Source organism: Argiope bruennichi, chromosome 3 (genome assembly GCF_947563725.1).
Source record: "Argiope bruennichi chromosome 3, qqArgBrue1.1, whole genome shotgun sequence".
Lineage (NCBI taxonomy): Eukaryota > Metazoa > Arthropoda > Arachnida > Araneae > Araneidae > Argiope > Argiope bruennichi.
The window spans coordinates 29,329,089-29,354,239 of NC_079153.1; the positions used below are offsets into that span (position 1 = coordinate 29,329,089).

The 25,151-nt window shown below is 28.3% G+C and overlaps 1 protein-coding gene across 1 annotated transcript in view; it reads left to right on the forward strand.

Moving 5' to 3' along the window:
- The window catches only part of LOC129963676 (uncharacterized), a 35,606-nt gene that overhangs the window by 8,300 nt on the left and 2,155 nt on the right, over positions 1-25,151 (forward strand). The window contains exons 9-24 of the mRNA XM_056078174.1: positions 1,616-1,843; positions 2,477-2,692; positions 3,425-3,642; positions 5,786-5,877; positions 7,487-7,611; positions 8,487-8,606; positions 10,253-10,376; positions 11,501-11,714; positions 12,885-13,167; positions 14,527-14,736; positions 16,978-17,289; positions 18,224-18,358; positions 18,869-19,072; positions 20,504-20,804; positions 22,128-22,288; positions 24,458-24,700. Of these exons, the coding sequence (XP_055934149.1) occupies positions 1,616-1,843; positions 2,477-2,692; positions 3,425-3,642; positions 5,786-5,877; positions 7,487-7,611; positions 8,487-8,606; positions 10,253-10,376; positions 11,501-11,714; positions 12,885-13,167; positions 14,527-14,736; positions 16,978-17,289; positions 18,224-18,358; positions 18,869-19,072; positions 20,504-20,804; positions 22,128-22,288; positions 24,458-24,700 (3,186 nt within the window). The remainder of the gene's footprint in view (positions 1-1,615; positions 1,844-2,476; positions 2,693-3,424; positions 3,643-5,785; positions 5,878-7,486; positions 7,612-8,486; positions 8,607-10,252; positions 10,377-11,500; positions 11,715-12,884; positions 13,168-14,526; positions 14,737-16,977; positions 17,290-18,223; positions 18,359-18,868; positions 19,073-20,503; positions 20,805-22,127; positions 22,289-24,457; positions 24,701-25,151) is intronic.

Below are 25,151 nucleotides of genomic sequence, written 5' to 3' on the forward strand. Positions count from 1 at the left end.
AATTTATTGTTTTATTTAAAGGACAACATTATTGAAAATGTTTAAAAGTAGTCGTTTGTTGGCTGCCAGCTAGATCATTTGGGTTATTGGTTATATTTAATACAAATTAAATCTCTTACAAGTAAATCCATATCCATACGTCCATTAATGAACTATTTTTATGCTTCAAATTGTCAGAGCAATTTACACTATGTTATTTTAATAGACAAACGAATGCTCTGTTCATTTTATACATGAGATTTCCTAATTTAGCCAAGTCGCATGACACCATAGCTCTATTAAAGACGTAATTATTTAATTCACCTAACTTTTGCGGTATTGTAACTTCATATTCTTATTTATTATACAAATTACAAAAATATTGAGCAGAATCCTTCCTCTTTAGTTTTCAAGAATGGAAGGAAAAAACGCTATTAAATATTTGATGAAACAATGAAAACGGCTTGAATTTCATTTCAGTAATAAAATTCATAATTAAAAATTAACAAAAATATTTTCTTTAAAAATGGTCGAATTTCAGAAACAATCTGAACTACTAACGAATTAAAACTGCTAAAATGTCAAATTGATATATTTTGAAACGTGTAAAAATCTTTTTTGTAATAATGTTTTTGAGAGTTTTCGCTTAAAACGCCGAAACTCTGTTTAATATTAAATTAATTAATTTTTTAATTGTTCTACGATGCATATTTTAAACTATATCTGCCTCACATTTGGTAACTATTAAACGAACGGCCTATCCCGTAGTGAGCAATCCTACACACAGGCTCCTTTATTATTAATAAATATTAATACTGAAAGAAGGAATTCTCTATTGTTGCATGAACTTATTACAATAAACGCAATAAAAATCTAGGATATAAGATTTGATGCGAAATAAAAATGATTTTATTATTAAAAAAACGAACTGAAATTTACTCTTTACTGAATGTGTTTGGCAGACGACCAAGAAAATTCGTTTTTAGAAAACATCAATGCAAAACGTCAATGCATGAAATAATTTCATTATTATAACCGCTTTAATAATAGCATTATTTTGAATTCCTCTAGAAAAAAATACATCTAAATATATATATATTTTTAATTCCGAAAATTTCAGAGCGTTTTTCATATACAAGATCTCCTCCAATATTAAATTATATATTTATATATATACGCGTGCCAAACTGATTTTTTTATACATATTAATAATTATTCATTTTGCATAAACTTATTTTCACAATACGAATGATTATTTTCTTAATCATCGTAACAGTTAATAAGTAACAAGTTATTGATAATTAAAATACGAATTGTATTATAAGTCTTTCAATTATAGAACATAACTTTGTTTTCTTTGTTTTATATTTAGCTCATTTCGATTTTTGTAACGACACAAACACACACACACACACACACAATCTTGTTACATGATATTTTCATAAAAAAATTTAATTTTTCTTTCTTTCTCTTTCTGCAAAACGTTGTGTGGGATTTATCAAGAGTTTACTTTTCGGTTAGTTGGTTAGATTTTTTTTTTTCTGAAAGTTACATTTATTCTCATCAATAGGAGGGAACCACACTAGGTTAAGTTACACAGCTGAAACTATATTTTGGCATTGCTATCTTTTTGCAGGAACTTCTCGAAGCTCTAACAGATCGCACAAAACCAGGTTTTGGAATGTATTATTCTGCAGCCCATATGGCAGTGGCTAGGGTCATCCGCAACATATGTGCCGTGAGCAACGGAATTGAAGTAGAAGTAGACAACAAGCCAAATTACTTGCAGATGTTACTGAAGGAAACTGATGACGATTACAAAAACATTGGATGTCCGAAAACTGATGTCAAGAGATTTATTATGGTAATATATATTCCCTCGGCGTTATGATATTGATGAACTTAGATAATTTAAAGTCGACGAAACCCCTATAAAAATGAGAGGCACCCAAAAATTGAAATTAAGAAAAAAAAATTGGACAACAATAGAAGTCATATATTTTCTTAAAACAAAAAATGGTAGTAGTAACTTTTTTAAATATAGCAACTTTAATAAGTAATATATAAGAAACCCGGTTAGATGCATGTCTAAACATATAAAGTTCTTAAAAAAATTTTATTGCTTTTATTGTTTGAATACAATAAAAGCAAAAAAATTGTTTGAATACAATTAATTGTTGATTGAATTAACATTATAATTATAATTTATCCTAGGAATATGTGAAAACATTTTAACTTACCATGAATTAGAATAAAAAGCTATTTAATTATTAAAGCTTCGTTGTTCATTCAAAGTTAGCTACCGATATCCTTAAATAAATAGGAAATTTTCTTTGATTTTAATTTTGTAATCCCTCCTCAACTTTACTTTGCAACATTAATGATAGCTAAATATCATCTTACTAATGAAATAGACATCTAACATTTTATTTATTGATTGAAAATTTAAATAAATGGGCGGCATTTACAATTTAATCATGATTTTCCTTTTGATTAGGATGTAACACAAAAGCTGAAAGGAAACACAGACCGACTAAAGAGAATAATCTATATTGATTCTTTGACTCAAACTGGTTTGAAATCTGTTATTCCAATCGTGAAGCCTTACGTGCAAGGATACAGTATTTCTGGAGAAACGCCCAGTTATGTGGACTTTGTTAGATCAGCCGCCATTAATGCTCTTCACAATCTTGTGGATAAACACTCCAAGGAAGTAAGCATGATTTAAAAGTATTTAAGCGTAAATAAAACTGTTGAAGATGCAAGCAATAAGATTTTCAAAAGAGAAAAAAAAATATTTAAACAATTATTTGAAACGGTTTCTATGAAAATTAATGTAAGCTCAAAAATCATTTGTGTAAACAATGAAAATTTTTAAAAAGTATTTATGTTTTTCAACTATGAATATGAGAATCTATTTGTATTTTTATACCAATAGAGATTTCACACCATTTTGTAATGTCTTCATTTCCTGATAAATACCTTAATATTTAGGCTATAAGACATTTGTTCTAAATAACTTTATTTTTCTACTAGATATTGCAAATAAAATAAGTGACAATAATTTGGATTTAAAAAACAAACAAAGATAGATTTATTTTTTTAATCAATTTAACCACTCAGAAATTAGGCCATAGTTGTTAATAAATGACGATTGATTTTTGACGAATATAAATCTTATTTTACAATTCTCATTTTTATGAGCTAGCATCTCTGGCATCAAATCCAGGGCTAATATATATAATATATATATAACAATAATTTCCTACAACTGAGTTTAATATTATTTCGCATTCTTGTGAAAGAATCAAAAAGGGAAATATAACATATAACGGATATTTTCTAACTGTCAAACAATTTATGTTCTCTGATTACTGAAAACGAAAAAAAAAAAAAAATGAAGCCTTATTCATTTTTTTAATGCATCATCTCTGTTATAATACAGATAAAAGACATCGTCCTCCCGATATATACCAACAAAACTGAGCCACCCAAAATCAGGACTGCTGCCTTTGGTGTCTTTGCAAGATCATACCCTACGCTTGGCGATCTGCAGCACGTAGCCGAAGAGACTTGGCACGAACCAAGCATTGAAGTCGGAAGCTACGTCACATCTACATTGGAAACCCTTGGAAATTCTAGCATTCCATGCGATCAACTGACGTAAGTTTCTGTTATATGATTTGTTTTGGAGCGCAGTATAATATTGTAATTTACATATAAAGTCGATGTTACTTATTTATTAAATACCAGTTGGTTCACAGGGAACTTGATTCTCTTTACTTTCAATTATATCTTCTAATAGGTGTATCCGTACAGCGTTGCTCGTGGCTTAACCTCCAAGAGGGAAAATTAGCTTTGAACTTAAGTGTAGTCACCACCCATTATGACATGGGTATGTCACGCAACATCAAATAAACATAAAAATATATTTAGAAATCATCAAAAACAACTACAAAACAATTTTTATAGCACACATTCAGAAATATTTGGACTATTAGAAAGATAAAAATATGATATATTCATAGACAAAACGATTCAATAAAAATATACAATAGTAAAACTGCTTTAAAATTTGAAATATATTCTAATAAATCATTGTACCCACTGTTCCACACTTGTTTGTCAACTCCGTATAATCTGATATGAAAATAAAATTCAGCTTGCTTTATAATATTAGTTTGTAAACTATATTGGCTGCTTTTCCTCCTGGTGTCAAGACAAAAAGATATTCTATCTCTATAATTCAAAGAGAGACGATTTATAGAGAGACGGTTACTTTGCTAAGCAAAAGACTCTCCTTCTCTAACTGCGGACATTCTTTTTCTGATATTCGCTAACCGAACGTTTCTTTCCTCTACATTTCCACTATCGCGCAACAAACGAAGCGTTTAGGTATTTAATTTGCTACAGCCAAGATTGGTTTTCCCTTTTTTTCCCCCGCCATAATGAGTTTTGATCGCTATTTAAAATCAGACATAACAAAAAAAAAAAAAAAAATGTATCGCTTATGCATACCACAGCTCTTGCTATTTGCGCATGTGCAGTTTGAGGTTTCACGCATGCACGGATAAGTGCAAAGCACAGACATTGCTGTTTCACGCATGTGCGAATCATAGTTTGAAAATAATTAAAATCGCAATTATAAAACTCCTTTCTTTATTTTGATATGACTTTAACATACTAAAACATTTCCCAATAAATGCCATATAAAATGGTACAAATAGTTCCAATATCAGTTAAGTATTTCTCGGGGTTTTCTCTTTTAAACATACAGACGCTTTCAGGAGACTTTATTTTATACTATGTATAGATAAATAACTTGATGTTCATGATTCCCTCAGCAAAGCATCAAATTGTGGCAGACTTTGATTCCGTGTTATTTTAATAAGTTTTCACCTATTAAAATATTGTTTATTGTGTACATAAATCCCATTACATCAAACCGCCATTTTAAATTTCAAAAAAAACAGCTGTAAAATTTAGTTTTGTGCTATAACGTTTTCGAAAGTTTTCGCTGAAAACAGGAATCTCGCTTTACTTTTTAATTAATTAGAATTATAATAAATTTTTTTAATAAAAATTTTGTATTATCTCATTCTCTATGGAATTGCTTTTTTATTTTAATACCTTGTATTTGCATAAATCGTCAGTCTTCGACAGATTTGCATTTGAAAAGAAATTTTCGCCTTCAGAAGTAATTAAAAATAAATACTAACGAAAAAGTTTCATTTATGAAGCAATAAAACAACATGGTATTCGAAAACTTTGAATTCAGAAATAACTTATTTGAATTTAAATATCCAACGATATTTTGACATTTAAATTTTAAATATTATTTATAAAATTATTTGTATTGTTATCTCTGAATAAAATAACTTCAATAACTTTTCATTAAAAAATCATTGCAAGAAAAACCATAAAAATTACATTAGATAAGCCACTGGCTTGAAAGCTACACTAGCGGTTTGTAGAAATGGACTGCGTAATTTAGAACAGCAGACATATAAGGTAAATGACATTTCAATCCTCCAAATTTCTACAACATATGAGTCGGCCTGAGCCTGAAAGTGCCTACATAACTGGTAAATCTTTGGTAAAAAAGGAAAATCTTCCATCTATAAAATTTCTAACCAAATTACTTTTGTGACTCTTTGTAAATACTGCGTGTGCAGTTTTGAATTAGTATGTTAAAATTCAAAATAATTATCCAAATAGTTGAGAAAATTATATTTTGTAATTAATGACACTCTTCTTTCATTTAAATTCTAGCACAACAGTAAAAGTAGTCTTTATTTTATTTCAGCGCAAGTCGTATTAAGAAAGTTTTGCCCCGAATCAAACGATTCGCTGTTGGAAAGCACCATGCCCAGAATGTTTTGACAACTATTTTTGATGGTAAGTAATATCATTCCCCATTTAGTTCATGTAGTTCGAGGGATAATATAGTTTTCAATCTATCTGAAAAATAAAAATAATTTAGCAGTTAATTTAAATTACTAAAAAACAAAGTCAATACAAGGCTGGGAGGAGGGGATTTTTAAATTCCTAAAAAGTGTTCAAATAATATGTAATTCTTTGTTAAAAAGCCTATTTTTAAATTTTAAATAATATCGTGTTCTAATTTATTTGTTTATTAAAATATTAAAATTTAGATAATTTAATTTAAGCCTTAAGTAATAAATCAAATAAAATAAAAAAATCTGTTAACTTTACGTAATTATTTTAAAAATATATCTGCCTGAAAAATAGTTGATGAAAAATTAAATAAATTTAAATAATAGTTAACAACATAGTTAACAAATATAGTTATACAATTTAAAAACTATTATAATGTAATTAGTACAAATTATGTGATATAATAAACTTATTTTCTTCAGTGAATGTTTTGCTTTTGAAAATTATGTTTTGTTTTTCATTAATATTTTCTTTCGATTATTATTATATGCTTTAATGCGTGTTTATGAAAATAAAATCTTTCGAGAAAGATTAAAAGATTGTTTCGAAGAATAATTTTGAAACTACGCATGCTATATATGCTACCTAAATACGACAAATATTACTAATAAAAATCAAATTTTCTTTTATTTATAATTGTTATGAGTTCCGATTAATATGAGCCGATAGCAAAATTGTTCTGAAACTCTCAGTATTATATTAAACATGTGACTGTTCACATAATAATTAAGCTGCCCATAATATTTTTCATTTACCTCTAAATTTAATAAAGAATGTAAACTAAACTTTTACATATCAAATCATCTGTGATAATTTTTTTTACCAAGAGAATTGTGACTCAAAATATTTTTCTCTTAATACAATGAAGTGTGTAAGTAGAATTTAAAAAATCAAGAATACAGCGGGAGAAAAAAATTCCTTCTGATTACATTCAAGTAGTACGTTTTTTGGCAAGGAAACTCGACCAAATTTAAGTTATAATTAAAGGCAATTATTTTCAATTAATAATTATAAAGGTATTAAAATATGATAAGTATAGATAGAATGAAAACTTTTGATAATAATATAGAAAATATATTTGAATCTGAGGCTATTTTTAATAGTACATAAAAAAATTTTAAATAGGAAATAATCTGCTAATAGCTAATCAAAATGGCACACTCCAAAAAAAATCGATAACATTTGTATAAAATTTAAATGATTACGATCAACATATCATAATTTCAATAAACTTAAGATAAAAAAATTCAAAAATATTGAATATATAATAAAATTTGAAATAGTTACTACAGATTTTAGATTATGAGGTTATAGTTTCGGAAGATAAATTTGAAACACTTGTATGATTTTTTTAATTAACATAATGTATTTTGAACGACGACAGTTATCTTCTTCCTCTTACCTAAAACAGCACTTCGGTCAAAATTAGAAGGTAATAAGATCGAAGAATAAACTATTCGCATAAAAGACACATAAGTAATATTCATTTTTATATAAATAGATTTAAATGCCTTCCAATTACTGAAATGGAATTTATTTCACTTTACAGACATTCGAGGATTTGGAATAGAACACGTCCTTGAATATACACCAAGTAACGAATCCTTCATTCCAAGCACTATCTACGCTGCTTTAGGATACAACGCAGACAGTTTGAGAGATTTCTACTACAAAGTGAGTTATAAAAGAGTTTCATTTCAAATCACGACTTCTTTTATCTTTCATATTTTTTTGTGTTGCCATTTCATTAATGCAAAAGAAACATTTGCACAAAAATAACAATAAGCATTCATTTAGCTAATTCATAAGTATTCGGTGGAACATTTTATACAAACTTTATAATGAACATAAAAAAATGACTTGATATAATGAATCTGGATCATAATTAAAATATCAAGAAATAAATTTAAACAAAGGTAATATTGTAAATATAATAAGCTTGTGAAATACGATACCAAAGGTTTGATAAAGAAAAGTACATTGCTGCGAATAAAATCGTGCAGTTACAGATTGCAAATCAAGATATCTGATAATTATGTAATAGGAACGATATTATTTATTTCATCATAGTCTTTTTATTTACTAATATACGAAGTACAGAGAGAGCGAAACATTACATTTGAAGTACATTTGAGCGCGAAATTTTAAGAAATCTCCACACCTCAGACCTCTTTTGAGTACAAATATCCAACTTTTGGCTCTAGCTGTCTCTGAGTATGGTTACTCCAAACCACATTGAGCTAGAGGAATAAAATTTGGTATAAGGATTCACGATTAAATTTCTATCAAACGTTGAACAAAATTCATCCACGGAAGTGCGTCTGTCTGGCTTTTTTGAGTCCAAATGAAATCGAAAACCAAAAAACAAAGAGATGTGTAGTTAAAATTTGATAAGCAGGTTTTAGTATCTAGGTTTGAAAATGTATTACAAGATTTCATAGCTTCTTAAAGGGAAAGGATGAATGAGTTTGTCAAACATACATACATAATATGAATTTTATTTCTGTAAAACTTAAAAATATATATTCGACTTTTTTTTTTTATTTCAGTATGCAATCAATTCCCAAGGTTTCAACTCATTCAACATTTGGGATAAGGTTTTGGAAGTCTTCAGTCTGCACCCTGCTGAGAGCATTCCAAAGCAAAAGGAGTCCGATATTTTCCCTCAGGTAATTTCAAACAAATAAAATTTCTAGAGAAATAAATATGTATGAAATAATTATATGGGGATCATTACTAGTATAAGCCTCAGAGAAATAAATTATAATTTACATTGATTTTAAATAAGTTACTTCAAAAACAATATTTTTCTGCTAAAGTAAGAGAACGCCTTCCATAATCGCATTTCATCATAACAAGCAAACATTTAGCAAAATTTAAGCTTTTGAATTCAGATTCTGTAACTTTTTATTCGTGCAGCTGTTTTGATAAAAAGTTCTAATCCTCTTATGCTATTCCTATAAAATTTTTATACTAGTAAAGACAGAATTCAGGTAGAAATATTGAATAGATATATCAGGATTGTCAATGAGGAGGAATAGATCAATCAGGAATCCTAAAGATTTTGGAATTTAGACAAATATATTTATTTAGAAAATTTATGTTAAGTGGTTGAAAAAAGATATGATTTTATGAACTATTACTGCTTGATAATATTGAAGAATATGACAATTTCACAAACAAGGCTCCAAGATTCGACTTCCGAAAGAACCCATAGCCTGGGAAGACATTACGAAAGAACTCGTATCCTCAGCCATATTTTAGGTAGCAGCCAAAATTATGTAACGGTAGCGAGAATATACGAATATTTCACATCCTCCTGCGTACAGGAGAATGATTGTTTTAAATTAAATTAACTGATCAATAATGTTCTAAGGGTTGCCAGATATTTGCAAGAAAAACAATGAAAAATTGTTCTCCATTTTTTGAATAATTAATGTTATTTTTTAAACTTTTTTATTTATTATTAGCTATAGATTATAGATTTGTGTACTGTATATAATAAACATTACAAATACTATTTTTATCAATCTGAATATATTTTACCTATCATCAGGCATTGAATATTATTATGTTAGTCAATAAAATGCGCAATTGCTACAACATTTGTGAGAATAAAAAAAAAACATAAATTTACTAGTTATTTCTTTACATCAGCTGATTTTTTTAACAAATTTAAAATTTTTAATAAAAGTTTTTATTTACCAAGGTAATCGTTTTAGTTTTTCCAGTCACCTAAAAATATCAAATATTTCGCACTTATATATTCGCACTTCTCAGAGAATATAATTTCATTCATTTATCAGGAAGGATTTCACTATTTCTTTGTTAAGTTATATCTCTATAACATTAATGTAAGTTTTGAAAACTAAAATTAAGCATAAAAGTAATATTTTTCACGGGAAAAATCTCTATCAATTGATTTGCAATGGTTCTATTTCAAGAAGAATAATTATAAAAACCACATAATTCAATGTCTTCATTTTAGTACAGTGAATACCTTAAATCTTCAATATATATATATATATATATATATATATATATATATATATATATATATATATATATATATATATATATATATATATAAATAAATGCCAACTAGTCAATGAGAGGTCCTGTTTCGTAGGGTATTCTGAATAAGAAAATCCGTTATATTGCTACAAAAGGTGTTATAATTGATATTATTCAAAGCCTGTAAAAATATAACAGCTGAACATATTTCTTTTAGCGTTTTATTTCGAGTCAAGCAAATAATAATAATGATGATGAAAATTATATGTTTTCATGGTTTACTTTATAATTTTTCATGCAGGTCAAAATGGCCGATAGAGCTACTGAGTTCTGGAGATTCACCATCTTCCAAAAACTATTCTACTCTATGTCCTATTATTACATGGATGATATGGAATATCCGAGAGGAGACTTGTTAGACCTATGTAAGTGAAATAGAAATTTCCATTAGACCACAGTTTATCTTATCAAAGAGTGGAAAATACAGGAATGTAAGAAAATATGAGCAGAAAGCTGACGATGTAAGAAACAATATGCATCCCCTCTATTTACAACCTATGAATATGGCTGGCTGCCATATGTTCCGTATATAAGGAACTGTATTCAATACGCAGTCCCATTTCACTATCTTCCTGTTCTTCCGTACTCTGCTTCAGCTCTGATATTAACTTTCTAAGTTCTATAGAAATATTGAGATTACCTTCAAGCTTTTTGTATATCTAAAAGAATGTTTCAAAAAAAGATAATTATAAGCAAAACTGCGAAGCTATTTTGAAATTGAGAACGGAACAGAAACGACTGAAGTTTTTTTCAAGTTGCAAAATATACTGATAATTAATTATGTTTAATACAGCAATGTAAATAATAATTATTTGCTTAACCTTGAAATTAAAAGAATTTTTTTGTCACAATAAAATGAGCCAATACCTACACTACCTCTTCTTTTCCTCTTTTACCGTTTTCAAAACTTTTTATGATTTAATGAATGATTTGAATCAATCTTTGATACCACACAATTTCCGACAAACTAGTGTTGAATTTAAGAAAGACATTGATATTAAGATTCAATTTTATTTTGTTAAAGAATAAAAGCAGAAAATAGTAAAAATAAATTATTCCATAACAAATTTTGATTGGAGCAACGGAAAGTAGAAGATGCTATTTTTTGTCAATGAAATGAGGACATCAAAACAATATCATGATGAAACGAAAAATATACGGAAAAGAAATTAAGCTACAAAGTGTAAAAAATGAATGAAAATTCTAACAAGAGTATTAAAACCTAAAATATAGTATAGACATATATACTTTTCAATTTCCTAAAAATATTTGTAACAGCGTTGTCTTGCATTGCTGTCCGTACTTTTGAAAAAAAAAATTCTTTTTCCATTAAACTAATTAAAGCTAATTTTAGAAACTTTTTAATGAAAAAAAAAACAACATTTTTATCGTTATTGGAGAGAGCATAGGGGGAGTTAAAGTAAAACTGCTAAAAATAAAAAAAAAGAAATCTCATTTCAAAAAGATTAAAGAAAATATCCTTTTTCAGTGAAAGATCATATAAAGCAATTCCTCACGTGGGAAAGAGGTACCATCCATGGCCATATAGTGAAAGTGTGGATGCCGTCTACATTCCAGTCAAGGTCCTTCGTTCGAACTTTACCGTACCCCGTCCAGTTTGAAATGAAGAACCCAATGCTTCTTTCATTGAAGCTTGATATAAAACAAAAAAACAACGGATTTTCAGCTGATATTCATCCAAGGTATGCTAATCATATTTCATGAAATACCAATTTGAAAGGAAAAATGAAATGAAACTCAGTAAGTTTGTGCGGTTTCGAGAATTTGCAGAAATTCTAAGTTGCACAAAGATTATAAAACAAGCGATAACGCTCATTTGCTCACAAGAGATGATATACAAATGAAAGATTTTTACCATTGTTTTTCAATAAATAAATATAACCACATATAAAGGATAAATTCAACCAAGTTCTAGATTATGATAGCCATTGAAATTGCCAATAATTGCAAGGTAATTGTTTTAAAAAAATAATAAATGCACAGTAGATTTTACTAAAGAATGATCACTAGTTACTATTGAAGAACTTTAAATATTTTCTTAAGATGTCTCTTAAATTTCGCAATGACTTGAGCTTTTGGAATTGAAATCAATATATATATATAAGCTCTTTTTTGTATTGAAATTGGTCCTGATTCGCCAAATAAATTCTTTTATTAATAGATTAATATGGATTAACAGAATTTGTTAAGACTGTTTTCAATATCAAAGTAAAGTCAGTAATTTATGAAAATTTTTCTTACTATTTCAATTTTTAAACAAAAAATAAAATTAACTGTATTTAGATATGAACAAATTAATAATTTGAAGATGAAAGGAAAAAAATAAGATCCTTATTTATATAAGCAAGAATTTCGTCACGCATAGTTTCACGTATAAATGTGGGAAATATTTAATCAGCATGATACAATTCAAGAATTATCTATAAGATTTGAAAAGTAAAACGTTTTCCTTCTCTCTGTCTTCATACAGCAAAATTGAGCTAATATGTAATTAAATATTATTAAGAATACTATGGATAATTTATTTTTAATACAGAGCATTCAGAGCAGAATATATTTTCGTACAAATGTTCGGTTTAAGTTTATTTTGATTTACACTCTTTCGAAAAATTTAAGGTATAACGGTAGAAAATAAATGCTATTGACTCATTTTTTTTCCTGGCATACAAAGGCATTGACTTTTCCTTTTTATAAAAATCGATCTGCTGAATATTTTTTTGAATTATTATTAATCTCTACGTTTTACATCTTCTAAATCTGAGATTCCAAATCATCTTCCAAGTACTGCGTAGCTATTTGAATTATTAGTATAAATGCAACGTAATCTATAGTGAACGCTTATTTCTTTTCAGCCTCTATCACTCCATGTTGTACTCCAACGGAATGCTCAACCTTGGAGACTGCAAGCATGTCGGAGTATATCACGAAACAAAAATAGCAACAACTTACCCCGTCAAGATTACCGTCGCTGTGGAGGAGGGCAAATACCACGTGTCTTACAGCTTCCCAGAACTCCCGAAAAAGGTCTTCGTTTACCACTCTGAAGCCGGAACTTATACCACGAAGCACAACTTGGAAGCCCAGCCCACAACAACTGAAAAGAGAGTAATCAGGACGATCCCATCTTCGTTTGTGGTAAATACTTGCCGATTTGTAATTAGGCGGTGACGAATTTCTGATTTGGAAGCTGGGCAAAAAATAGGGGCTTGGGCTTATAAATTAATTTTTAAAAATGGCATTTCCCATTTGATAAATAAATAAATTTATCAATAATCCAAATATTCGGATAATATATTAAGAAGTATTAGGATAATATTATTAACACTACCAATTTTCCTATCTGTTTTATTTCGTTATTACTGTGTTTATAAATACCATACATAACTTAAATATAATTCTGTACGAATATGCATACCATGCAATCATATAATAAATAGATAAATAAATAAAAGCATATATATTTTCATTTACATGTTTAATCAGACATTAATATTTAAAATAATTAATGCGTTGATTAATTTTAAAAAGGAATCGGAATATGAAAATAAATTGACCAGTTTATCAAAAGAGTGGCCTCATAATATACACTACCTAAGGACGCAAAATACCTACTTTCGCTAGAACGAAAAGCTTGATATTAAACGTGATATTTATTTGCGTATAGATACTTTTTTTCCTCTCTCACAGGCAACTAAATATAAGAATTGTTAGTGCACTGCATGCTAAAATAAAATTAATGATAAATAAAAAAGAATAATTTACGATAAAATTTTTATTGTTCACGAATGCAAAAATTATTTCCCTACATATGCATTTTTACTTTAAACTTAATAGTTTCTTTTCGCCTTTCAGCCCAATTCTAGGCATTCTAACGAATAGACAAAATACAGAAAAAGTAAATTTAAAAAATTTATTTTTAAGATAAATCAATTAAAATGTAGTTTTACTTGGATAAATTTCATTATTGAAAACTTGCTTACTCAAGTTAAAAATCTAATTAATTTCCATTATCTAACTAACATTCTCTAGCAAAAAAGATTTTTAAAAAATAAAATTGTTAGTTATATATAAGTTTAGTTCTCATTGCTGTCTATAATCTACAGAAATTACTAGGTTACAAAGCGCAGGCAGTCTGCTAATTCTTTTGAAAATTTGCAACAGAAACAATGTGTTAAACATTTCTGAAGCGGATAGTTCCAAACGCACCAGACTTCTTATTTCGGTTAAAATTAAATTGCTCTGACCAAAACTGTTACTTTTCGTCTATCCTAACAATTTTAATTTCGTTGTGCCTTCTGTTAAACATTATGTATAAAACAATGAACCATATTTGAATCAACTCCAAAGTCAAAATCTTATGATTAATTTTATGAAAGCACACCTTAAAAGACTATAAAATAGGGCAAGGAAGAGAAATCTTATATATTTTTGTAAATCGAGCACAAGATGGAAATTGGTAATATTAACAAAGAATGCTTTTACTCTGATTTTTAGAGAAACAGTACGTTTGGCGTTGTCGGATTTCCTCTTTTCCGCAGCGATATCCTAACCGAAGATATTTCCTTGGGTTACGAACAAGTACCGCGAAATATCAAAGAAGCATTGGACCAGACTATTGAAGATTTCCTGAACCCCGGATGGAGAAGAAAAACTGTTGAAATCTCAAGGATACCCGATAGCATCTTCTGGCCTCCTAAGACGGAGGTAAAATCCTTTTTACTTTGATTCAATGTGATATTTTTCTAGACATATACGTACTAAAATCAACTAGGAATCTTTAATAACATAATTCTTCTTCACACGATGATTCTAAATTCTCTATACGTGCAGCATTCAAACTATTTGTCCGATAAACGTTAATTTAATTCCACAATCGCAATTTTGTCATTCATTTCCAAAGAAAGAAAATCCGAGATTTAATCTTTATTTACATAGTTTCTATCATATGAGTTCTTTTTCTAAGATTTTAATTTACACTATTTTAAATGTCTTTAAGTATTGAATTTCTCACTCAGTTTCCTAATTATACAATAATTTTCTAACTAAAATTTGTTTCTGAATATTTTAATTCCATTATTTCTTTAATAATATTCGATAAATCGATAATTTAATAATAATTCCAGATTCGAGAGTGCAAAGAAAGGATCTGAAATTTTCTTAATAATCTGTCATTCTGGATAGTGCAAAAGAATAATTACCAAAAAAAAAATAGAATTATTAGAAAATTACCATGAAATCTAGAATTTTATTCGGATCAAACATGGAATAGAATGATTTATTAAATTTGACTCTCCTGTAAAATTAATTTATTTTAAAAGAGCAGGGATATTTAATGAACATTTGTGTTCATTATAATATAAAGAAAATTAACATAACAAAATTTGTGTGTTTATGTTATTAATTAATGCATTATTTGAAAGCTGTATCAAAAAAGAATTAATGGTCAAACCTGTTTCGCTTCATTGCAGTTTCAAACTATTTATCATCAAAAAAAAAAAAAATCATACGATAGCTCAGGCGTTCAATCACAGAGTCTTGCAATATAATATGATTCATCTGTGCAATGACTGTACAGATGAACTGACAGCACAGATAAATTGTTTTGAAAAATCAGCCGTCTTGGGCGACCAGTCTGTTCGTCAAGATAATTGATTTTAGAAACTATTTAATAATTTATGGATTAAAAAGAACTTCGTCTTGTTATTTGAACATGAAGTTGAATTCAAAATAGCTCAATTAATTGCAAATTAAAAATACTATGAAAGAGTAGATACTACGAAAAAAAAGTGGATATATGACGAAGTAAAAGTTAAGAAGAAGTAAAAATCCTGCTATGGAGTTAATGATTGTCAGTAGCATCCAATTGAATGTTTTGATGGAGGAATTTAAATTCTATCATAGAATTTACAAACATGGCTACTTATAGTATATCAAATTAAACATATTATTAAAATTAAAGGAAAATTCTACAGAAATGAAATTGATATATTAAAAAAGTAATTTTCTGATTATTAAGATAATTTAAAGATTATTTTTTTGTGAAATATTTGTTCTGGAAGATATGAACATCCATTTTCGCAGGCAAGTCACATTCATTACAAATCTGGTCTATTTTTCCTATCGATTAAGCTTTCAGTTTGAAGCCTATTTCTTGATTACTTTTATATTTTCTTTCTTCTGATTTACTTTTTAGTTACAAGGCAGATTATCCCCTTAACATTTTTAATCATATTTTGCAGTCCACTAATTAGCTGACCAAAGCTTTCAATTCAATGCAACTATAAAAACGTTGAAAGTAACTGCCTGAAATTCATATTATGTTTTATCTACATTTGTCTGTTGATTCGAGAATAAATAATCAGAGCAATATCTGTGCAATGTTTTATATATAGAGGTTGCTTGCAAGGCAGGAAATAGCATTCGCTTCTCAAATATTATTTGCTCATAAGCTGCCCCTCCCCCTCCTTTTTCCAGCGTGAAACATCCCTTGAAGTCGTGCAATGCAATTGCCATAATTACATATCTCCAAGCCATGGTTTAAGATGATGTTCCTTCGACATAGATCTACGAATGTTTGAATGATTTCTGGCAGATGCAATTCCGATAAAAAAAAAAGTTATTTTCCTGATATAGAAAAACAGAAAATAATACTATTTTTGATCTTCATCTTCTGTACTTTCAACAAATAAAATTTATTAAATTTTGGTACAAACTTTTAGATTCTGATCCAATATTTATTTACGAGTATTATTTCAAGAAAATGATTTGAATATTAATTTTAAATGCCAGCGAAGCTTTATGGGCTTACCATAATTTCTCCAAAAATTAGTCATGAAGTAATTAAATGTTTTCTACAGAATGATTTTAATAATTCGAAACTATTAACACTATAAAAATACTGAATTCTAGAATAATTCATCAATATATTCACACTTTTTTTTTCAGGTTAAGATGCATATCACCCTTCAGCACGAATTCATCAAGTCTACATCAAAAAGTAATTTTGACTTTTTCAAAAAATTTACCATTGATGAAGTCAGTGAAAAGAATATCACATCAGAAGAAAATTTACTGAAAGAAGAAATCAAAAAACTGTCACACGTTTATGACAGTCTCACCATTTCTGTTGAACAGAAAGTTAGTGACAAAGACACTAACACGGCTTATTTACACGTGGCGCACAAGCGCACATTAGATGGATACTATCACCATGTTCACATGAACGCCACTGCCAAAGTCCATGGACTGCCGCTTGGAGTAAGATTCTTTCATTCTTTTTTAAGTTAAAATACACATAATAAATTTTCAGGAAGATATACATCATAACACTATATTAAGTTAAAAAAAAATATCTCAAATCGGAAAAACTAGTTTATCCAATAATTTTTGAAGCAAGACTGATGTTAAGGCACTGAATTTTTACAAGCTGTAAAGTTTTCTTTAAACAGCAAAGCTTTCTCAACACTTTTAATGCTATTAGTTCGCCATTTTCAGTTCCAAGTTAAGTTTCTAATTGATTTGACTTTCTCGCACTTCGAGTGACAACTAGCGCATTCTCTTCCAACAGAGTAGAAATTTTATATTCTATTAAAATAAGCTACCAAATCATCATGTAATTTTAACAATTCTTTATAATTTTGTTGGTAAGATCACATATTATTTTCTCATCTAATTTATCTTCATTGTTTTAGCTTATAATAGTTTTGAGTTGTCGCTTTTGCTCAGTCACGAGTATACAGATCGAAATATAATCAGCTTGTAGGCAAAATTAGCCTAAAATTTAATGTATATTACCAATGCTTGAAACAAAACATACTAATGTGGTCGAACAGTATAAAAAAGAAAAAAAAATAGAAATGTGGAAAAAATGCATAAAAGCAATTTTACTGTGTATATCGGTTTAGTTGGCTATTCAATGTTTGCTTAATTATTTATTCATTATTTATTAAAAATGATGAATTAAAAAAATGTTTATTGCTCTTAACTTAGTAAATTATAGAGTTTTAATTAATTTTTTACTCGAATTTTTTGGTTAAAAGAATCTGGAACTGTGATTTCATTAGTTTTGATTTAGACAAATCCCATGGTATTATGCAGCATAACTCTTTCAGTATCCAATAAGAAGATCTAATTGGCAGTTATAGGAAAAAAAATCACAAATTAATAAAAGAAATTTATTATCATTTCACAGGCAACCTCAAACTTCATTGCAATGTACTTCGACAGACCAAATGAACTCAAGTATTCAGAAGACCATTATGGACAGCAGAAAGGAATTATAGTAGGTTCCATTCGGTTACAAGACAAACCCTACGTTACTGCTAAAGTAAGAAATTTTTTTAAATCATAATAATCTTTCTGAATCATTTCTTTCTTTGTTTGTATTTCGATATAATATCAATATTTAAAATTGATAGTTCAAGCTCAAGTACTCAACATCTTTACAATTCAAGGTTTAGATAACAGTTAATGAATTTATATTTATTTTCTTAAATTGCCCTTAATTCTTCATTTATTGTCTAATCATTTCGGTCTTAACCAAAAGAACAAGATAAATCTCTAAATAATATGGTTAAATTTAATGGCCTTTGAAATTTCTGCACATATACAATTCGAGGCACTGTTGAGAATTCAACTCCTTTCTAAACATTTGATTTCAAAACTTATTACTATTGAATATTGTCAGATATTATTAACCAGAATTAAACTGCAGGATTACAAACTCTAAAATTTGTAGTTTCTATCAAAAATTCTATGATCTCTGATGAAATTTTAAAATAATTCTTTCCTACCAGAAATTTCACGCTCTCAGTCAAAATTTGTTTCTTCTCTAAAGGTTATCCTGAAATACAAGTCTCTGGAAGAACACCTGAACAAGGGACTGCAAAAACCTCTTCCCTCTAAATATTTCTATCCTGAAACACACGAGGAGTGTCTTGAAGATGTGAAGAAAGGAAAGGTGCATTCTGTTGCTTGCATCAAAGCCATCAAAGAACATGCCATCTACAACAGAATGAAAATTCATTTGTTTTGGGGAGAGGTTAGTAATTCCTTTTTTTATTGTCTTTTTATTATTTTCCAAGGTTTAAAATATATTCACATAATTTGTCATTTTGTTCAATCTAATTTTCGACAGTTGTTAAGGAAGCAGCGATTTTCCAAATAGGAAAAAGCAAATATACACATAATTAAGAGACGGACTAAAATACACTTTTTTTCGAATATAAAAAATTATAATTATAAAGTAGTCAAGTGATAAATAAGTTCTAAGAAAATTAAAACACAGTATTATCTACCAGAATACACAATTGTATTAAATTTTGAAGACATCGGGGGCTTTAGGAAAAAAGCGTAAATTCATCGCAATTTTTTTTAAACATTTGAAACATATCGAGTTAAATAATAGTGTTTAATCATAGAAAATACCAAAAAACTACAGTTTTATGCGAAAATAACTGCTATAACAACTAAAGAGTTTTTCTTTGAGGACTTCGAAGACGCTCAAATTTAGTTATTAAATGAAACAATGCGGAAATTTGATTAGAAAGATATGATTAACTATTTCGAAGCACATGTAATGCCTAGATGGAATCCATTTACCCTTATCATTTGAAAGAATCGTTATTCTATATATATAACATTAAAAAAAAAAAACTTCTTTTATAGCCTACGTGATTGGTTTATAAGAGGGTGGAAGAGATTAATGAAATTCTTGTATTATAGCTTGTGTTTTCCAGAAAAATCACATGATGATATCTTTTAAGTGTCATGATGAAGAGTATTTTTCACTATTCATCAAAATATGATAGCATTATCGTTAAAACATTTGCCGATTGTCGATTATCTATTGTCCGATTAAAATGATGTTTCTCAGCATACGATGCAATAATTTCTAAAGCTTTCAGTATATTCCTTATTTTACTGGAAGAGTGTTCCGAAGCAGAGGATATTATTATATCCTCTTCTAATCAAATCTTATCCGCAACATTTTCCTGTTATACAGAATTCATAAAATATTCTTTAATTTTGGCGGTGCATCAAAAGCCATTCCAGTGTGTGATGACACGGTGTCTCCTGCTTCTCGTTCTGCGAAACAAGACTCGTTCAGCAAGACATTTTTTTATATATTGTTTTACTTGTTGAGAGAGTTGTTTGACCGTATTTATCAACGTTACAGACAAATTAAAACTCGAATGTGTATAAATTTTATTACAAAAAAAACATCAGACAATATTTTTGTTGTCATAAACGCAATAAATGCAGATATTTTATTTAAGAACCCACGCGCTTCCACAAATTAATAAAGCAGGGTCCAAAGACAGAATTTAAAAAAAAATTCCAGCAATGAAAGAGCATGCTTAATCTGTTATAAATTTACTTTTCCACTTTATCATTATTTAATTATTTTATTTGTTTACAACGCTAGCTCAACGAGACGACCATAGTGAAATATAACTGACTCTTTTTTCAGGATGTACAGGAAATTCCTATACTGAGAGATATTTTACACAAAGTCGATATTGCTATTAAACATGCTTTCTTCAATCACCTCAGCGTTAAAAGGATCAATTCTATAATTCCAAACTACATTAACGTTGATGTAACATACATCGACAAATTGACGGACAAGCCTGTTGTTGATGTTGTGGTAAGAAAGCCTTCAGAAATATTGAAGTTCTACAAAGTAGATCCAAGCTTCATTCAGCCAATATCTAGCATTTACAGCGTTCCAGAAACTTATGTTCAATACCACACCAACAACACATATCCAGGTATACCTTTTATCTTTTTTTGAGCTTGCTAACTGTTTCAATTGGAGCTACGCCAATTCGAAGTTACCGACATTATAAAAACTTATTATTTTCCAAAAATTCAAATTAAGAAAACGCTGAATAAGTTTTTGATCAGAGAAAAGATATTTTTCAAATGAAAATGTCAGAAATAATTTATAATTGACATGCGACAATTTGAATAGATATTGCATTATCTATAAAAAGGCAATACGCAATTTCGATTTTTAAAAAATTTGATTAAAAGTAATCAAATAACTATTCTTTAAATTATGCCAATATAAAAGAAAATATTTTTTATAAACTAATTTTATATATAGCATTTTGAATACAATAACTGTATAGTAAGCATTCAAATTGAACAATACAATTTTTAAGTAAAATCTTTAAATAAAAAAAAATCTCATTCTTCTATTCATTGAATACATTTGCACAACAGTGAAATCCTTCAGCAAATTTAGAGCTTTGAAATATTATTCACTTGCAGTCACGAGGAAATGCATTTGACTAACGAAAATATTTAAGAAAAAAAAATCCTAGAATATTTAATTTTGACATAAAAGTTATCTCAAATACATTAGAATTATAGATAGTATTGTAACCTTACGTCAATGGGAAACTCTAGGAACCAGAGAATTATCAGTAAATTCGAATCAAAAACGTTATAATTATCCCAGTTTTGTTTAAGTATATGGAAATATGAATAAAATTTCAGTGTTCCCAAGAAATTTTTAATTTTTTTAACTTACTAAAGGACTTGAGAGTAGATTTGATGTGCTATATATTTTGTTTATGATATTGAAGTACTTATAAATAATTATATTACATAAATTAATACTTCAATTTGAAAAATAGTTAACATTTAAAATATGCGAATTTAAAAATTTGGATTCCTGTAGTCTCTTCCGAATAACTAATATTAAAACACAATATTTTTTTACGAGAGGAGGGGGAGAGGGATGACAGCTTTTGATTGCTTGTACTAAAATAAAATTAGCATGAAAATTATGAATAAAAAAACTATATGCTTATGAGAGTTTCAATTTTAAAAATAAGATCTATATTTCAGTCAAATATTACTGTTTCCAAATTTAAAAAAATTTTTGCGATAAAATCAGAGAATTGCATTCCAAAAGCAAAAACAACAGAAAGGAAATTCGGAAAATCTGTTTAAACAAATTTTAATGCCAAACCAACAAAGAAATTACTATGCATGCAAGCAATCATTCTTTTTATATCATAAAAAAGTTAATGCTTCGAGTTCTAGGTATCAGTACTTCTAACCAATTAATTTGTTCGTTACAGCTACCTGCACTTTGATGAAGAATTCCGTCAGAACATACGACTTGAAGACTATCCATTTAGTAAGAAGAGAGACATGCTCTTATATTTTGAGTACTCACTGTGTGCGACACAAGAAGTTCGCTGTGATTGTAAAGATAGATCCACGCCATCCTGAATCAAAAGTGAGTACATGAACTTTCATTAAAAGTGTATTTTCTCTGATAATTGTCCGATTTGCTATGTCTCTCTCTCTTTTTCCTTATCCAAAACTAAAAGTCCGCTTTTTAAAAATGTAAGTAATCTATTTTTAATATATTCTGAAATGTATGAAAATATTCAAAACTAAATTCGTTAAATTAATATTACTTATTAAATCTAATAATTAAATATATTAACGGAGTATTTTGTTTTCAACAGAAGCCCAAGTCACAAAATATAATTCAGTGATATTAGCTGAGTTCCTTTCTACATCGTCATTCGTCACAGGGGGGGGGGGGTAATTATTTCTATCAAGAACGATTTCCCTCGTATGTCTTCAGCATATAGTTATGAAATCTCACAGAGACCTGAGCCTCCACCATTCTGATATAGTTCCTAATTTACTAGTTTTAGTTATAAAACGTGGCATCATAAGTAAAACGAGTCATTGCCAGTTATCCAGTTCCCAAATTTTCATCTTTTTCCCCTTAATATGAAAGAGAAAAGGCAAATCAAACTACTAAAAATAAAATGAAGAGTGATTATAAAGCGTAAATCAATGAAGAGAAGATGCTGACATTTTTAGAGATCCACAAAGAAAATTAAAATTTAAAGAAAACTCCGTTGCAAAATAAGCAAAAATTCTAGCAATTCCGAATTTTGTAAGAATATTTTTTTCACTTTTCATTCTTACATATATTTTTAAAATAATACGACACTAAAATTAATTGTAGGAATCCATGTAATCGAGATTCTTTTTTTTTATTATTATTCTTATAGAATTGTTATAAAATAATTTAAAGTACCAAACTATTTTTCGACAAACATTATGGTAATGGCAATCCTCCATCTCAAAAAACAGCTAGTTTTCAAAATATATTTCTGACATATTGACCTATACCTATAAAATAATGAACCTGAATTTTTGCATTCAATGTCCTACATTATCTGTATCTGAACCGAAATTTTATGCATTTTAGTAGTCCTACATTATCTGTAAATGAGTAGCATAGTTCATGTCTGTTCTATTCTGTTCAAGTCATAATGTGACAAAATTGAATAGAATCAAGTATGGCGAAACAACTGCTTTGTATACAAATGGTTTACAACAATTCCAATAAATGTTGGAATGTATATTAAAAATAGAATACCAAATTCCGTTTACTTTTCCATTTTGAATAATAAATTATCTTAACAAGAATAATTGATTTATATTGTATACAATAATAATAATTTTTTGAGTAAATATTAATGAGGAAAATATTTAGAAAGTTAAGGGGAAAATAGATCAGATGGTACAAAAAAAAAGAAGAGAAAATTGCTATCAGATTGACATATTTTACATTCCACAGAGAACTACCAAGCAATTAGCAACTGCAGTAAGTGGTGTAAATATGAAGCTTTATTGTTATTTGCGACATACAATACATTGAGATTTAGGGAGCTTCAACTCCTGTAGTACTGATTTCCTTTGCAATTCAAGCTTTTGATTTCCACTCGGGTTATGCTTCATTTTATCCCAATTAGTTTTATCCACATTAGTAAAAATTTGTGAATGCTAAGAAGGGGGATGATGACAAATGCTAAAAAGCAATTCAGTGGAACAAATTAAATGATAAATCTTTTTTCCATCGCGTACTTATCGATACTTATATATAATAACAAATTTCTCACTATCCTAAAGCAAGAGCAACGCAGAATTGAACGAAATTTATAAACATAATATATTCCAAGAATCAACAATTTCAATAAATATGTATTCCTGTTTCTTTATTTTAATAAGTATAAGTTGGATCAGAAATCAAAAACTACTGTTTATAATTTATAAAGATAATTCAGAGAATAAACTTAACCTAATATCGAATGTTGCGTATTAGAAACAAGTGATCACACGCAAGCAGATAGTAACAATTCTAATTAACAGAAAAACTGCATCCCGGAAGTATACAAAAAGGTTAAAATGATTCAAAAAGAAAATTCCAGATTCCATCAATATCGACAAATGAAAATTCCAGAAATACAAAATCCCAAATATATTGCAAATACAAAAGATGACCGTATCTAATAAACTAAGAAATTGCGTATGGATAAATTTACCTACTAATCTAAGAACCAGTTGTGTATGAATTTTATTTTAATTAAATAATTTTCAGGAGGTTCATCTTCACATCGGAACGCATTCAGTAGTTTTGACGCCTGGAAAAGAATGGGAGTACGAAATTCAATATGACGACAAACCCCAAACTATCCAATATCTGTCAGAAGTTATGCTACATGAAACAGAAAAGATTTACGCTGTGGTTAAAAAACCTATGGATGGACATGCCTTTATTGAAATCCATGGCGAGAAGGCTGGAATCAAAGTAACATATGATGGAGAACATGTGAAGATACAGGTAAGCTTCATATTGATTCAAATTGGCAGAAGTTAACCCTCTTTAGCAAGCAGCAGTTTGGCTAATAATATTAGTTCTGGTTAATTTAGATCAAATTTTTATTGTAAAATTTAATGTTCATTATAATCTCAACAAGCATTTCCAGCATATATTTTAATGCCATAGATATTACGGCCGTATTATTTGAAAAACTTTAACCCATTCTATTAATCGTGTACATGAACATTCTCAACCGAGAAGGATTCAGCTAGTGTCATTAAAAACGAAACTCTCTATCTGATCCATCTTGTGACTGCAAGTTGTCTTTCGCAGTAATGGGTCTTAAGTTTTTGATTCCGCAAATTGCGAAGATAATAAACAAAAAATTTCTCCCTGTTCTATTGATAAAAGAAAATCACGCGATTAAATATTTGATGAAATAATGAATATTATTTGAATTCCATCACAGCTA